This window comes from Eleginops maclovinus, chromosome 14 (genome assembly GCF_036324505.1).
Source record: "Eleginops maclovinus isolate JMC-PN-2008 ecotype Puerto Natales chromosome 14, JC_Emac_rtc_rv5, whole genome shotgun sequence".
Classification (NCBI taxonomy): domain Eukaryota; kingdom Metazoa; phylum Chordata; class Actinopteri; order Perciformes; family Eleginopidae; genus Eleginops; species Eleginops maclovinus.
This window is the reverse complement of record NC_086362.1, coordinates 9,635,269-9,650,538: the sequence shown is the minus strand read 5'-3', so window position 1 is coordinate 9,650,538 and position 15,270 is coordinate 9,635,269. Positions and strand designations below refer to the sequence as shown.

Genomic DNA, 15,270 nt, shown 5'->3' with positions numbered 1-15,270 from the left:
GAGCCCCTCAGGGTTGTGTGCTCAGCCCTCTCCTCTACTCCCTGTTCACACACGACTGCGTGGCCACACAGCTCCAACACCATCACCAAGTTTGCTGACGACACGACCGTCATCGGCCTGATCACAGACGGCAACGAGACGGCGTACAGAGAGGAGGTCAGAGCCCTGACATCTTGGTGCCAGGACAACAACCTCCATCTCAACGTCAGCAAAACAAAGGAGCTGATTGTGGACTACAGGAAGAGGCAGAGAGAGGCCCACACACCCATCACCATCGACGGGACTCCTGTGGAGAGAGTCAGCAGCTTCAGGTTCCTCGGGGTAAACATCAGTGAGGACCTGACATAGACACATCACACCAGGGTCATATCCAAGACGGCTCTTCTTCCTTCACAGGCTGCGGAAGTTCAACATGGACTCCAGGATACTCTGCAACTTCTATAGGTGCACCATCGAGAGTATCCTGACTGGCTGCATCACCGCCTGGTATGGCAGTTGCACCGCCCTCAGCCGTAAGACTCTACAGAGGGTGGTGAAAACTGCTCAGCACATCACCAGGACGGAGCTGCCATCCATGGAGGACTTCTACACCCAGCGGTGTAGGAAGAAGGCCGGTAGGATATTAAAGGACCCCCATCACCCCAGCAACAATCTGTTCTGTCTGCTGCCGTCTGGCAGACGGTACCGCAGCATCCGGACCAAGACCACCAGACTCAGAGACAGTTTTATACCACAGGCTATAAGACTACTGAACTCCTGAGCTCTGTGAATGTCTACTCACATCTGTTTATAGTACACACATACACATATATATATATATATATATATATACACATATACTATATATGTGTATGTAGATATATATATATATATATATATATATCTACATACACATATATATATATAGATATCTATATAGATATAGATATATATATCTATATATGACGTACTATAAACAGATATGTATTGCAGATGTGTATAATATCTATATATATATATATAGATATCTATCTATATATATATCTATCTATATATCTATATATATTATAGATATCTATATATCTATATATATATATATTATACACATCTGCAATACATATCTGTTTATAGTACACATATCTATATATTATACATATCTGCCATATACATCTGTTATACGTAATATATGCATCTGTCCATACCTCCTCATTCAACAGTGTAAAGTATTTAAATACTTTCAATGTATTCCACATATGTATATATTTCACATCCTCAAATCTTTATTGTTGTTATTGTAAATATTCTTCTCTCTTTTTGCACTATTTTATTTATCTTATTTGCACCATGTATGTTGAGTTGTTGGAGGAGCATGGGACATAAGATTTTCATTGCCAACATATACGTTGTATATGCTGTGCATATGACCAATAAAACCTTGAAACCTTGAATTCTAGAGTAAAACCTGTTCAGTCATTGTGATTTGAGACTGGGATGGAGGTTCACCTTCCAGCAAGACAATGACCCGAAGCATACTGCTAAAGCAACACTCGAATGGTTTAACCAGAAGAATTTAAATGTGTTGGAATGGCCAAGTCAAAGCCCAGACCTCAATCCAATTGAGAATCTCTGGTTTGACTTGAAGACTGCTGTTCACAAGCGGAAACCATCCAACATCAAGGAGATGGAGAAGTTTTGCCATGAGGAATGGGCAAAAATCCCAGTGGCAAGATGTGGTAAACTCATAGAGACTTATCAAAAGCGATTTGCAGCTGTAATTGCCGCAAAAGGCGACTCTACAAAGTACTGACATTAGGGGGGTGAATAGTTATGCACGCTGAACTTTTCTGTTATTTTGTTGTTTGCTTCACAATAATAAAAACCACATCTTCAAAGTGGTAGGCATGTTCAGTAAATGAAATTATTAAAACCCTAAAATAATCCATTTTACTTCCAGGTTGTGTGGCAACAAAACATGAATAATGCCAAGGGGGGTGAATACTTTTGCAAGCCACTGTAGGACCAAATATTCTTGAAACCCGTGACATTTTTCTGGTTGAGTGCTCATTAGAATATCTAAGCACACTAGCATCTACATGTTAGCATTGTCGTAGCATGTTTTTAGCCTTTTGCTCAAGCACTGCTATTATTTACTCTTGTTAATAGACTTTATACTGTATATTATTAGAATTTAGGCAAAGGTTAGCAGAATGAATATAACATTATATAAGTGTTTCTAAATGTCAGAGCAGTATCAACAGCAAGAAAAGAGATGCAGACCAGCAGCCACTTACCGGACTGCCGGTCCCCCCGGTATTTTTCCCAGAGGGCAACCGGCTGAGCTCATCTGCGACACAACAGAGAGGAGGAGGGGGACGAATGGGGCACGTGGTATTACGCACGCCCTTGTACTGGATATCATATTATATGGCTGGAGTGTGTTTAGTGTGTGAAAAGCAGGTTCAAGGCTGGCTTCACACACACACACACACACACACACACACACACACACACACACACACACACACACACACACACACACACACACACACACACACACACACTAATGTGCGCGCTTTCATCCTGACCGTCACACCTTGGCTGTGTGTGTGTCTGTGTGTCTTTGAATGAGGGCACAAGTGGCTTAGTGAAGACAATAGATGGGACTTGATCCTCAAAGTCAACTACAACCCCCACGAACACACGCTCACCTCAAATAGGAAGCGAGGAAATGGGGAAAGGGAGGGAAGGATGGGGGAGGAGGGTAGTCAGACAGAAACACCGAGGAGCATCTCAGCGGAGAAGCAGGAAATATTTCATAACAGGGTGATATTGCAGCCAGAGGTTTGGCAGAGGTGATGCCTTTTACATACAGTCTATAGGTGTCATGCAGTGAGCAGAGGAGCCCTAATGATGCATGCTTTGAAAATCAAAAGCGTTTAAATGGCAAAGCCAGAGCACTTAAATAAAAACAAATAAATAAATAAATCCATCCTATAGCGTCATCCGCATTGAGGAGCCTCGTTCCTCTCTCTCCTTGCACCACCTTTAGGCTGAGGAACTAGCGGCAACAGTCAGAGTGAGATAACCGAGCATCCAGTTATAGCTTTCAAAATAAAAGCTTTGTATACAAGTTCAAACATTTTATCGTTGAATCAAGTTCTCAGTGGCTGCTTGTTTTTGGAGATAATAGTTTATGCATGGAACACCCTGGTGTGCCTTTATCACTTCAGAAAGTTAAATAGTCAATAGGTTGTTTTACTGTAAATGTTAGATGGAAAAGGGAGAAAGCAAGATCTGAACGTAGGCAGAAATGGGATGTGCAAAAGATGAGTTTCTATTTCTCATATACTATTCTAAATTATTTTGTTAAGCAGAGGCTTAAAAAAAATGTAGACAAATCTCAAAAAGAGAGATCTTTGTGCAAGTTAACGAAATTGAATACATTTAATTTATATATATATAAATGCCTTCACTGTTATGACGAACAGGCATTCAATGTTGAATTTTAGTGGTGAAAATCTAACAGAAATCCACATTTCCTTTCATTTTCTTCTAAATAGGCTTATTCAACACTGGATTACTCATTGGGCAATCCAGGCAACAGCCAAAGGAACCCTAGAAGCCACATGTTCACTGTACAGCAATTGATAAACTGTATTTGTTGTCAGTTTCTTTGGGTGAAGCAAAAATATCCCCTCCCATCAGCCTTAACGTGCCTTCCCCAATTTTCTTCTATTCATATCTATTTTTACCTTATTTTATACACATAAATATTTCACCTTGCACTTTTTATGTCTCAGATTCCTATTTTGCTTTACTTTAAGATTTTGACTGCTTCTCTGTAATTGTTGTGCATATAACAATATTTTATTCTATAACTTTCAATTTACTATGCAAATCTGAGTCGATATAAATATGTGTAAAATACCACATGCTTTCTGCCATGACTCAACTTCTAGACACTAACACCTCTTTTTAGGTTCTTCATCTCGTCTTATTGTGAAAGTCATGACGCCTAATTTCCTGTGTTTTCCTGACTCATTGCGCGCTTCTTGACGCAGCTTGCTGAGGCGCTGTAGGACGACCGGATAACAGGACCGAGAAGGGGGACAGGAGCAAAAGGCGTCAGTCTGACAGACCTAGACGGGGTGCTATTGTATAACTGGGGCCTTCGGTCTTTTTTAACTCAAGACTTCCAGGAGGAGCGGCTGCTTGCTATTTCTCCTCTATTTTCTTCCCCTCTCCCCGCGGAGGTAGAGCCGGAGCAGCAGCGGGGCTCGGTGTTGCATCGGCCGCTGGCGGAGGACCTGCACATGTCGGCGCGGTGAGGGAGCGTTTGTTTCCCCGCCCTGATACAGGAGAAGGAGGTTGTGTGGCAGAAGTATAAACCGCAACATTATCCAGCTCTGAGAAAGAAAAAAAAAATTGAAACACACAGCAGGTGCGGCCGTTTGAACGGTCGAAAGAGGATCCGTTAAAACGAGCGAGAAGGACAACAGTGATGCGGCAGCCGAGGTGGGCCCAGATTGATGATTTTATGATATCATCATCCACCGCCAGGACCGATCACTGATTGTATTGATAAGGAGAATCCTCGAGGAGAATAAGCTATAAACTGACCTGGGGCCCGTTTCTTTGTTTTTGATCCGGATAAACAGGAAGGTGCTTGATGCAGTGATTTCTTTACACCAGAAGCTCAGTTATAGAAATAAATATCCGAATTTAGGCCCTTGACTTAGTCTGTGTGTGTTACACCAATATAGCAGCAGAGAGGCGTGTGTGTGTGTGTGTGTGTATGTGTGTGTGTGTGTGTGAGAGAGAGGGTAGGCGCGCCTGTCTGGGCATCATCTGGTAGCTGCACGGGCTACTCCTCCACGGGGATGATACACAAGCGATTTTACATCTGTGTGTGAAAAAACCGAAGAACCAGGGATGCTGCTGCTGCTGCCATTTCCAGTGCGGCTGTGATAGAGACAGCGAGGCGCGCAGCACGGGACTGGACAGCCAAATCTCTCTCCTCACCTCTCCTTTGCCTCTGCACCTTCTCCCCCCTTTATCTCTCCCCTCTCTCCTCCTCTCCCTCCTCCCTGGAGCTTATATCATTCTGATCAATTGATTATCCATCTGTGATTCAGATAGCCACCCACTCTTTCATCCTTCCTCAAGCGCCCCCTTTACGCACACACACACACACCAAGGCGCATAGGCCGCCTATCTACAGCCATCATGGAGACGACCAAGCTGCCTCCGTCCAGCCCGTCCTCGCCGACCACCAGCTTCTCAGTGCCGTCCGCGGAGAAGGTGGATGGCTTCCCGCGGAGGTCGATGCGCAGAGCCCGGCAGAGGAGGTCCCACAGCTCCTCCCAGTTCCGGTACCAGAGCTCCCAGGTGGAGCTCACCCCGCTGCCCCTGCTCAAAGGTGAGACACTCTCCACCAGCAGCCATGGGTCAATACAGTATGTCATAGTGATAGGTGCCCAACAAGGTCACACTACACTCACTGACTCCACTGATCTTCATTGTTTAAACACTTCTACACTAAAGGCAAAGGCACCCCCTGACTGGGGAGAAGATGTGATGTATGGCCTTTTTTATTGATAGGTGTCCACTACATATTGTCCTTGTCCTGTCCAAGTGGCAGAGGTGATGGCTTTTATTTATTGCCTGATAAGATCCAATCCTGTTCTGCGTTCTTTTAAAGGTCTGTTGCTGGAATATTCTATTTTAAGGGTCAAACTAATAATTATTTTCATGCATAATTATTCTCTTGTCAATTAAATTACAGAAAAGGGGTCCACCAAACAGTCCCAACGCTAAATAAATTCAGTTACAATGATTCAAGAAACTTAAAAACCTGCAATATGTCAACAACCCAAATTGTTAACTGATTATCAAAACAATCTAATACAAATCTGGGTCGATTAGTAATCTTTTATGCTAAATGACTTATTTGCGATAAACTTTTAAAGACATCTCTGGTAAACACAAGACTTAAAGTGGTTCTTTTGCATTAATCTTTCCGGAGTTCAAAACCTTTCAATTAAATCAACTCCAATTTGTAGACTGACAATTACTTTACTCCAGGACACTCAACTAATCAATTTATTGTAAATCTTTTCTGTCCATTTTCATATTTAGTGAGGATTTAACTATTGCTAACGTAGAGATCAAATTGTATAACACTAGGAAATTATATGAGGGTCAACAAATTAGTAAGAAAAAGCAAATGAGTCTTCCAATCATCCTCATATTTAGAAACAACTGAAGCGTTTTGGAGCACCAGTAATAGCGCTATATAAATATCATGTATTATTATTAGTATAAGTAATCGATTACAACTTTGCATTATGATCTAGTTGAATATGAATGTTATGAGTGTGTTTATTTAGAAAAAACATGCTTCAAACTGGGGCTAGTTTAGGTTGACATCAAGGTCTCCAGAGTCACTAACTGACTCATTCAAACACCAGCCATCAACCTGTCTCTGTGGCTGGTTCATGTGAATGTTGAAGAAGCATAGACCACTGCTGCCTCATCAGACAAACCTCAAACAAATAAAAGATGATATTTGAAATGTTCTTTAAGAAATTGAGGCTATAAGATATTTCACACAGAATTCCTGCACTGCATCTGCAGGTGTGCTATTGCTGAGCTGCTGTTACACAGAATCCACTTTGATCTGTGCGAGGTCCTTCAATAACGTCTCAGAATGAGGGCACGGCTTTCAGCAAATGTACCTTAGTGTCGTCTGCATTTCCTATAAATCTACCTGCTAGAGTTGAAGTGGTACATTAAGAAAAATGAGTCAATCACATATAAGTAGGAGGTTTAATCTGCAAGAATTTTAGTAGTCAATATAGGGCAATTTATTAAGCAAAAATATACAAGTTCCTCTTCCAGCTTATTAAAATTGAGGATTTGCTGGTTTGTACCTGTTAAATATGGTTTAAAATAATAATATCTTAAGGTTTTCGGACATTTGGTCGACGACACAAGACATTTCAAGATGTCACCTGGACTCTGGGCACTGCAATTTTCCCCTTTTCTGACCTTTTTAGACACTAAATTATTAATCAAACAAAAAGAGAATGACAGCTGATTCCATAATCCAGAGTAGAAGGGCATTTGGTGAGCACAGACCTCCACCCAGGCAATCTCGCAATGCTAACGAGAGTAAATCATTTTTGTATCTACCCTGTAATGAGGATTTGCTCCAGAATTTCCACAACTTCTCCTATGCCCATGATGGTAAATAACCTGGCCAGTGGTCTTAATGTAAAAAACATTGCTTGTAAAAGTTAGTTGCACCTCTTGAGTAAAATGCTTCTGTTTGGTTAGGATGTGGACAAAGTACTCAGATCTTTAATTAACTAAAAGGAGCAGAAGTCTGTTACAAGTAAAAGTCCTGCTGTAACAAGTACTAGCATCAAACTTAAGGTAACAAAGTCTTCTTTCTGCACAATGGCCCATTTAAGAATATATATAACATTATTCAGTTATAATTGTTGATGCAGTAATGTCTGCATCACTTTAATGTTGCATCTGGTAAAGGATCTACTTAGTGGAGTAGAAGTATAAAGCTGCAGGAGATGGAAGTACGGAAGTACAGTTACGTAGGTACTCTTCTCTTCGCATTCACTTGATTTAACCCTTAAAATATATTTTCCTGCTAGTGTTTAGCCGGAGAAATAAATATTTTTGTATCTTTTTCTTATGGCTCACATAGCAAACAAGTTGTATTGCTATATCTCTACGCCTTCTATCTGTCTCATTCTTTGTGACCCGTACATTGTGAGTCTTTACACATGCCTCTTTAAAAGGTTACTCCCTCTTTCATGTATCCTGCAATCTCGTCCCATTAACCCTCCATGAATAGGAGACCTTTCTGCTTTTAGAGACAGTACGAGCTGCGTGTGTCTTTACACCTAATTTCAACGGTTTCCACTTCCTCTGAGGCGCGTGACCAAGGGGCGTGTGCAGCATGATGATGGAGGGTTTTCATTGCATTTTTACAGCACCTTTGCTTCCAGACCTCTCTGTGCAAAGAAGTCCCAGCTATCACATGGCTGCTGCACTGCTGCGGCACTGATTCTGGATCCCCAAGAGGAGCTGATAGTAAGATCCTGCAGCAGCGGAGCAGGAGAAAAGCCTGCTGAGGGGAAGTCTGTAACGGGCAGTATGTAGGCCAAGTGTAGACAGACTTGTGGGTGTTTTACCCTCCAGGGAATCCCATTCCCATCATTAATTTGAACTGCTCCTCGTGTTAGCATCGGCATATCTCTTTCAATTTAGGCCCTGAGCAAAGCTTCTGTCTTGATTGCATCTTCAGGCTAAACATGAAACATAAAAGTTTAGACAGATGTTTCACAAGAAAGAAGATTCAAAAAAAGTCACATAGTCAAACACTTGAAAACTTTCAAAAAAGAGCCATTAGTGATAAGCATAGGCTTTTTATGCACAATTTAAGTTGTTTGATGTTGTATTATTGACACCTAGGCAACAAAATGTAAATTTGCTAAACAGTAACATTGCTTTGATAACAGCAAAAGCATACAATTACAAACAGCAAACACCAACTTTAAAATGTTCGTCTCAGAAAGAGCAAGAACTCTATATTTTGGACCAATTTTCAACCGTCACAACAGGAGGGAATCCATCAGAGAAGAGCCAGACATACTGATTCCTTGCCTCAATCGATCAAAATGCACTGCAGTCACAGCCTGCATCTCTGCAGATCTGTCATCAGTAGTGTGTGAAATATATTACCCAGAAAATGGGTTGTTTTCTTCAAACCTACTAAAGAAAAATCTAGGGAGTTCTGTATACGCAGTCTGGTATCATGTAAACATTTATCGTATTTGATCTGGCTGTTGTGTTTATATTACATCACCACCCCAAAGAAATAGTGTGTGTTTTGGTTGTATAAATGTTGCTGTTAGATTGCGTTTTCTTTGTGTGCAGTAAGCGAGAGAACAAACTGATTTTTGTTGTTTTTGAAAGGCTTAACAGCAATTAATATGGATTGAAGCAAAATATTTAGTTGGACAAAAACATTTTGTAATATGTGCATTTTACCTACATTTTTCTCGATTGTCAGCTACAGTTATACATCATCAGTAGTGTTTCTGTATTTAATACAACAAAACAAGGAACAGATACTTCAGCAGTATGAGGCGGGTTTATAGAAGTTTGGAGGAACAAAAACATGTGGATGAATTAGTCATCACCTCTCAAAATGTACAGTAGCTTAAACACTTAACTGAACAATAAAAGAGCAGCAGCGACGGTCAAGGCAGCCAATTATACGGACAAAAAGGGTGAAGGAGACAGGGTCCATTTAATCCCTTTTACAGTGTTCTCATGTTGGCCACAGGCCTGCAGCTAACACATGCATCCCTTTCTGTACACTGTGTTCTTGGACCAGTGCTGTACTGCAGTGGAGAGTTTATACAGTTTATATAATGGATATATTTGGAAATACTTGTTTTATACACAGATTGTTAAAGTTTTTCCTTCATGGTCTATTTCATAAAAACAATACCTCGTCTTGCAATAGATTGATCCTTCCACTGTCCAAATGTTATAAATGTCTAAATGGACCTATAATGTAAGTACTGCTGAATGTTTCTAGACAGGGCCCCAAGGGCTCAATAAAATTCCCTGGAAAAGAGGCAAATTAAAATGTTCAATATCACGCAGTTACAAAACCACCAGATCTGTCTGTCTGCACAGCAAGTTAGCGAATTAGCTAAATAATATGTTAGCTAAACAGCAAGTTAGCGAAACAGCCAGATAGCTAAACAGCAAGTTAGCTTAACATCATGTTAGCTAAACAGCAAGTTAGCTTAACATCAAGTTAGCTAAACAGCAAGTTAGCTAAATGGCATGTTAGCTAAACAGCAAGTTAGCGAAACAGCCAGATAGCTAAACAGCAAGTTAGCTTAACATCATGTTAGCTAAACAGCAAGTTAGCTTAACATCATGTTAGCTAAACAGCAAGTTAGCTAAACAGCAAGTTAGTAAGGTATTTTAAAATAAACAATCTTGGTTCTAGACTGTAAGAGTACTGTCAAGAACAAGTAACGAAAATAAATTTGATACAATTCCACCATGATGCCAGCCTTTTGTTCATAATGACATGAATTTGCCAAGCTGGTGTAACATTTACTATGTCTCATAGTTTACTGTCAGTGTTTGAAAGGTTAGTTGAATATGTAAAAAGGTTAAAAATGACTAGCTAACCCAAAACAGTAACAAAAAAAATGTTAGATTCTACATACCATCTCTTATTATAATCAATTCAGATGTTTGGCCTTTGGAACCATCGTCATTTTGATTAGTAAGTGTCAATCATTTACAGATTTGAACTAATTTATATCAAATTCATTGATTTTGTAATTTGAATAGTTAACTAGACACTCCCGAACACTCATTATTGTTTTATTTAGTGTGGATTATTATTGGTCTTTGGCTATTTCCCGGTTCTTCTCCTCCATCTCTTCTGATACACTGCAGCTCTGTCTCACCAGAGAGCAGGCTGAAAGCTCAGTGCTCCTCCCCAGCTGCGGAGCTCTCCCCTGGGGCTGCAGACACCAGTTAGGCTCCCCCGTCACGGAGGCTGTCCAGTCGTCGCTGGCAGGCTAACAAGACTAAGGTCACATTTCTGCCCATACATCTCACAGCACATAAACAAACTCATCATTAAGATTCATGTCTTATACACCAAAGACAGTTAGCAAAAAAGAGGTGATTATTGCAAATAGGATTCTAAAAAAACAGATTGAACTATCATAGGAGGCAGCACTATATTCCTGTATTTTGACCTTGAGATGTGCTCTGTTTCAGGCCCACTTGAAGACTGTACCCCTCTTCCTCTACTGTCCTCTCCCTCTATGTGTTAAATTGCAATTCTTATCTGTCTACTATGAATCACACATTATGCACTCAGCATGCGCCACAATCTGTACGCAATCTTCTTCCCTAGACCACTGGGCTTGCATTTTAAGTTCACTTACAGTAACTATGAGTCATCCAGGTGAAAATACGCTCTACACTGTGTGACTGTTTCTGTGAAAAAGTATCCACTGGAGGGATAAACCCACTTCACCAGCAACGACAGAAACCTCCTCGCCTCAGGCAGAAGTAACGTCACTGGAGGCTTATGTCACAGTAGAAACATCGTTATCGTAGTGAAAAGACTATAAATAGAAACACTGTAAACCCATTCACTGAAGTTAGAAATATCATGCATAGTAATGTAACTGCTAATGTGGTCTGTGTTAAATCACCACAATTAGTGTTGTAGTTTTAGAATAGGTTTGACATTTGTGGTTGCAGTAGGTCAGTGTTTCTATTCCGAGCGAGGATGAAGTCTCACCGATGCACCGAGCATTCATTAAGAGCCGAATGTGTGTTTATGTAAAGCTGGTATGTACGCCGAATGATCATGGGACACTTTCTGCTCTATCTTGAGATCTTTGGGAACAGTGTTGCTGCCAGCAGCTACCTCAGCAGGAGCTCAGAGAGAAACACACAAAACAGACTTTCTGCTCGTCTCTGCCCAGCGGCACATTCTACCAGCCTTCGTCTTGCATTGCATTTGTGATTTCAGTAAAAATGTACCACGAGGCTGACATGGCACATGACGCAATGCTTTAGAAAGCTTTTGCTAAGATTTATAAAAAGAGATAATGGGCCTCATTTTGTACATTTCAAATTAGGCCAATATCAAACGTGTATCTTTTGTCACAAGATGATCATACTAAAAGTATTCCTGTAAACTGTGTGTCATGGGAAGCTCTAGTTTTCTCTGCTTACTCAAAGTCTATCATCAGACCAGCAGAAATGTAGCCAAAAAAAAGGAAATGGTCCAGTTTCTTTTCCAATTTTTTTCTACTGCAGCTGTTGTGGTGTTGAATTTCTGTTCATCAAAAATTGATACCTCGTTGTTTATTATCATCTACCACATCAACGGGAAAGCAGGAGAGCAGCAGGCCTAATTGCTTTTTTAAAAATGAATCCACGTGCTCAGCACCAGCTCGTCATCTGGCTGCTGAATCCTCACAAACAGAAAAGTCATTAATACTAGAGCACTCACATCAAGTAATTGAAAGACGTTTTGTGCACACACCCTCCAGCTTGCAAACATTAAGAGCATTTCTTCGGATTGGATTCAAAATCGAGCAAAAGCCATAAGGACTCTGACTTTGGGAGCATACTGTACCTCCTTAACAGCAATTATAACGGCTATTTATCCATGCAAGATAAATATTAATTAAAAAAATAGTGAGGCATGATACTTACTTTTTGCACTTGATTTCAATTTCAATTAAGCCCAGGAACAGTGCCAGGGATCTTGGCCAGTGGCCAAACTATGGAATTACATCTACAAGTCCAGCACGTAATGCCATTGAGTCAAAACTTTTTCCCCGTTGACTTATATTGGGAAAAACACGTCTGTAAGTGAGCAGATAATTTTCAGTAAAATCAACCTAATAGAATGAACCGTTCAATAGCCCTTATTTAAATCCTTAAGCTCCTGAAAGAAAAGTTCACCAATGCTTGAATCCAGAGTTAAAAAGCAAGTTGTATATCCCCAAAAGACAGAGTAATTCAAACGTGATACTATATCATTTTAGCTATACTGAACAACTTTCATAGGAATGAATGAGCGCCCGCCTCCAACGCAGTATCCAGTTCCCTTTATAGATCCATGGTTTTCAATCAGACGCTGGCTGCCAGCAGAAGTGGCTTTTCAAAGGGCTGCTGATTGGCTTCAAATAACTGTGTGAAGCCCTAAAGGATGTTGTGTGAGCTTAGAGAGTGTTAAATCTCCCGTACCTGCACGAAAGCCTTCCTGCCGGTTGGCGTTACCATTAAAGTATCTCTAAAAGCCAAGAAACACCCTGTAGGTGTAAGAAAAGCACTACAGACAATGTAATTGAATCTGTCTTTGTTGTGCAGATGAACAGATGGCGAGCTGAACCACAGTGAGATAACAGGACGAATTTAATGTTGTTAGACATTTAAGGTATCATAGTAAAGTCAACCGTCAGCGGATGTGCTCATAGCTCCTGTTAAAATCTGAAAGAAGGATCCTCGTTGCAGCGCAAGTGTGTAATCTCTTTGCATCGAAACATTTGATGATGCTTTCGGCCCACTGGATGCTGTTTAACGGGTCAGAGTGTGCTTTCACAAGCCTTCTGTTTCAATGGAACGAGAGGAAATGCATTTAAAATGCTCCCACTGCTGTCTGCGAAAGAACAAAAATACACTGCCGCTTGTGTTTCATAATCTACTCAAAAATGGGCCATTTTCACAGCTAACAATGAAAGGATTAGAAGGAAAACATGCCGTCAGACGTTCCCGTTATAAAATCTTAAAGACCATCTCATGAAATATAACAGGGAAGAGAACCATTTTATGCTTTGCCAAACCTTGTAGAAGATCAAAAAGACTCTGAAGTAAGCTTTTAAATGTAAAATCATGTGTTTGAAGTGGAATAAATTCAAGATTTTTCTGTGTGACTCTACTTCACACATTCAATTTATTGTTACTTTTTGAATAAGTGTGTTTCTTTGAATTATCCTAAAATTCCTATTAGATTTTCACTTCACTGTGAAGGCCGGTCAAGCCAACATTTGAAAGAGCAACATTAAGCATCGAAATATAAGGGCTGCTAAATTCAGTTTGGAGACGAATAGTAAATTCATTTAAGTTTTTGCCTGGTCGTAGTCAGGGGCATCCTAAAAATGTTTTATTTCATCTACGAGAGTTTAAAAAAAGGACACTTTCAATATTACACTATCTTTTCAGTTTACTTCCCTTGTACAGTCATATGAATAGAAATGAAAAAAAAAAAAATCAGGATCAAATGTGCTTGTACATTTTACAAAAATACTGTAGCATTAATACTATTTAAAAAGAGCCATAAAGTAACTATAATCTCTGAGGATTGTCCATTATAGAACGATATTTACACCAGGGGTGGCCAATATAAATCTTGTTACTTTTTTTTTCTTAAAGCATATTCAAGTATCAAGCATAACATACTTTACATTTGATTGATTTTGATATCTTATAACTTAACTTCTGAGGCAATATACCTCACCTCTAGTGAGGGGCTCAGCACTTTGGTTTTCTGTATGTGGCCCTGAGCCCTAAGTTTGCACGCCCCTGATTTACACCATAATCAACTGGCAATACTAGACTTCATAAAGCTGTGTGAGTTTATGGAATTAAAAAAACCACATTTTTTATTCTTATTAACTGGACTTTTCCATTTGCATTTTTTCTTTTAAAGTTGCTCAGAACAATATGTAATGAAATCACAATTGATGGGTTAGTAATGTTGTCACACAAAGCATCTTCTGAAAATAAGCCCAGTGTCCTTCATGTGTGTTTCCTGTTTGGATCTTATTTCTACTGGCCAAGACACTACTAGTCAAATATGATACGTAACATAACCTCACATGATTTAGGTCACATGATTATCTGCTGGACAGGATGTGTTTGTTCCTCTCTTTTTGTCTGGGATGTGTTTGCCCACATTATAATGCTGAATGCACGGCAGGCTCTGTCTTTAAATGTGCTGTTTACTGTAAAACAGTCAGCTTCTCACACAGATTGTATGTGGGAGATTAAATGTCTCCCTGTGTGTGTTTGGGGTGTGTATAAGTGTGTGTGTGCAAGGGAGAGGCCAGCTGGATGGACCTGGTATTGGGTTACACATGGCATGGAGTAGTTTTTGCTCTATGACGGTCTCGGATCAATTAAGAGGGAGAGTGGGGGAGAAAGTGATGAAAGAAATGGAGTGGATGAGGAAAGAGGAAATGGCTGAACATTAAGTTGACAGGTGGAGGAGGAGCAGAGGGAGGAGGAGAGAAGGAAAAATATAAAAGAAAGTCAAAGCCTATTTGCAGGGGAAGGGAGGATGTAACAAATGGCTAGCTTTGCAATAAAGAGTTGATTCTTGAAGGACTATGCTAATAATCGGGCAAATAGTTTTCACCTTGATCAAAGCAAACAAAGAAAATCTCATACTGGACATGCAGAGCGGACATGTTGTGAATCTGTATTAAAGGCCATGTTGCAATGAATCACAACTAGCCAAACTGAGAGATCTATGCTTGATTGCAGCCGTGTCCCTGCTACAACTCATTATTATTCAACAAGTGATGGTTACAAAGCTGCTAATCAAATGTTGAGGATGTCTCCTGCTGGGATAACCGTCTCCCATATTTGTTTGCTAACCGTCTCAAATTTGTGTTTACATTTCGCTCGGCAAATATT

General features: G+C 40.3%; 1 protein-coding gene across 1 annotated transcript in view; it reads left to right on the top strand.

Moving 5' to 3' along the window:
* Positions 1–4,083: 4,083 nt before the first annotated feature.
* The window catches only part of ppp2r5b (protein phosphatase 2, regulatory subunit B', beta), a 34,011-nt gene continuing 22,824 nt past the window's right edge, over positions 4,084–15,270 (top strand). Inside the window, exon 1 of the mRNA XM_063900658.1 lies at positions 4,084–5,398. Coding sequence (XP_063756728.1) covers positions 5,206–5,398 — 193 coding nt within the window. The 5' untranslated portion in view covers positions 4,084–5,205. The remainder of the gene's footprint in view (positions 5,399–15,270) is intronic.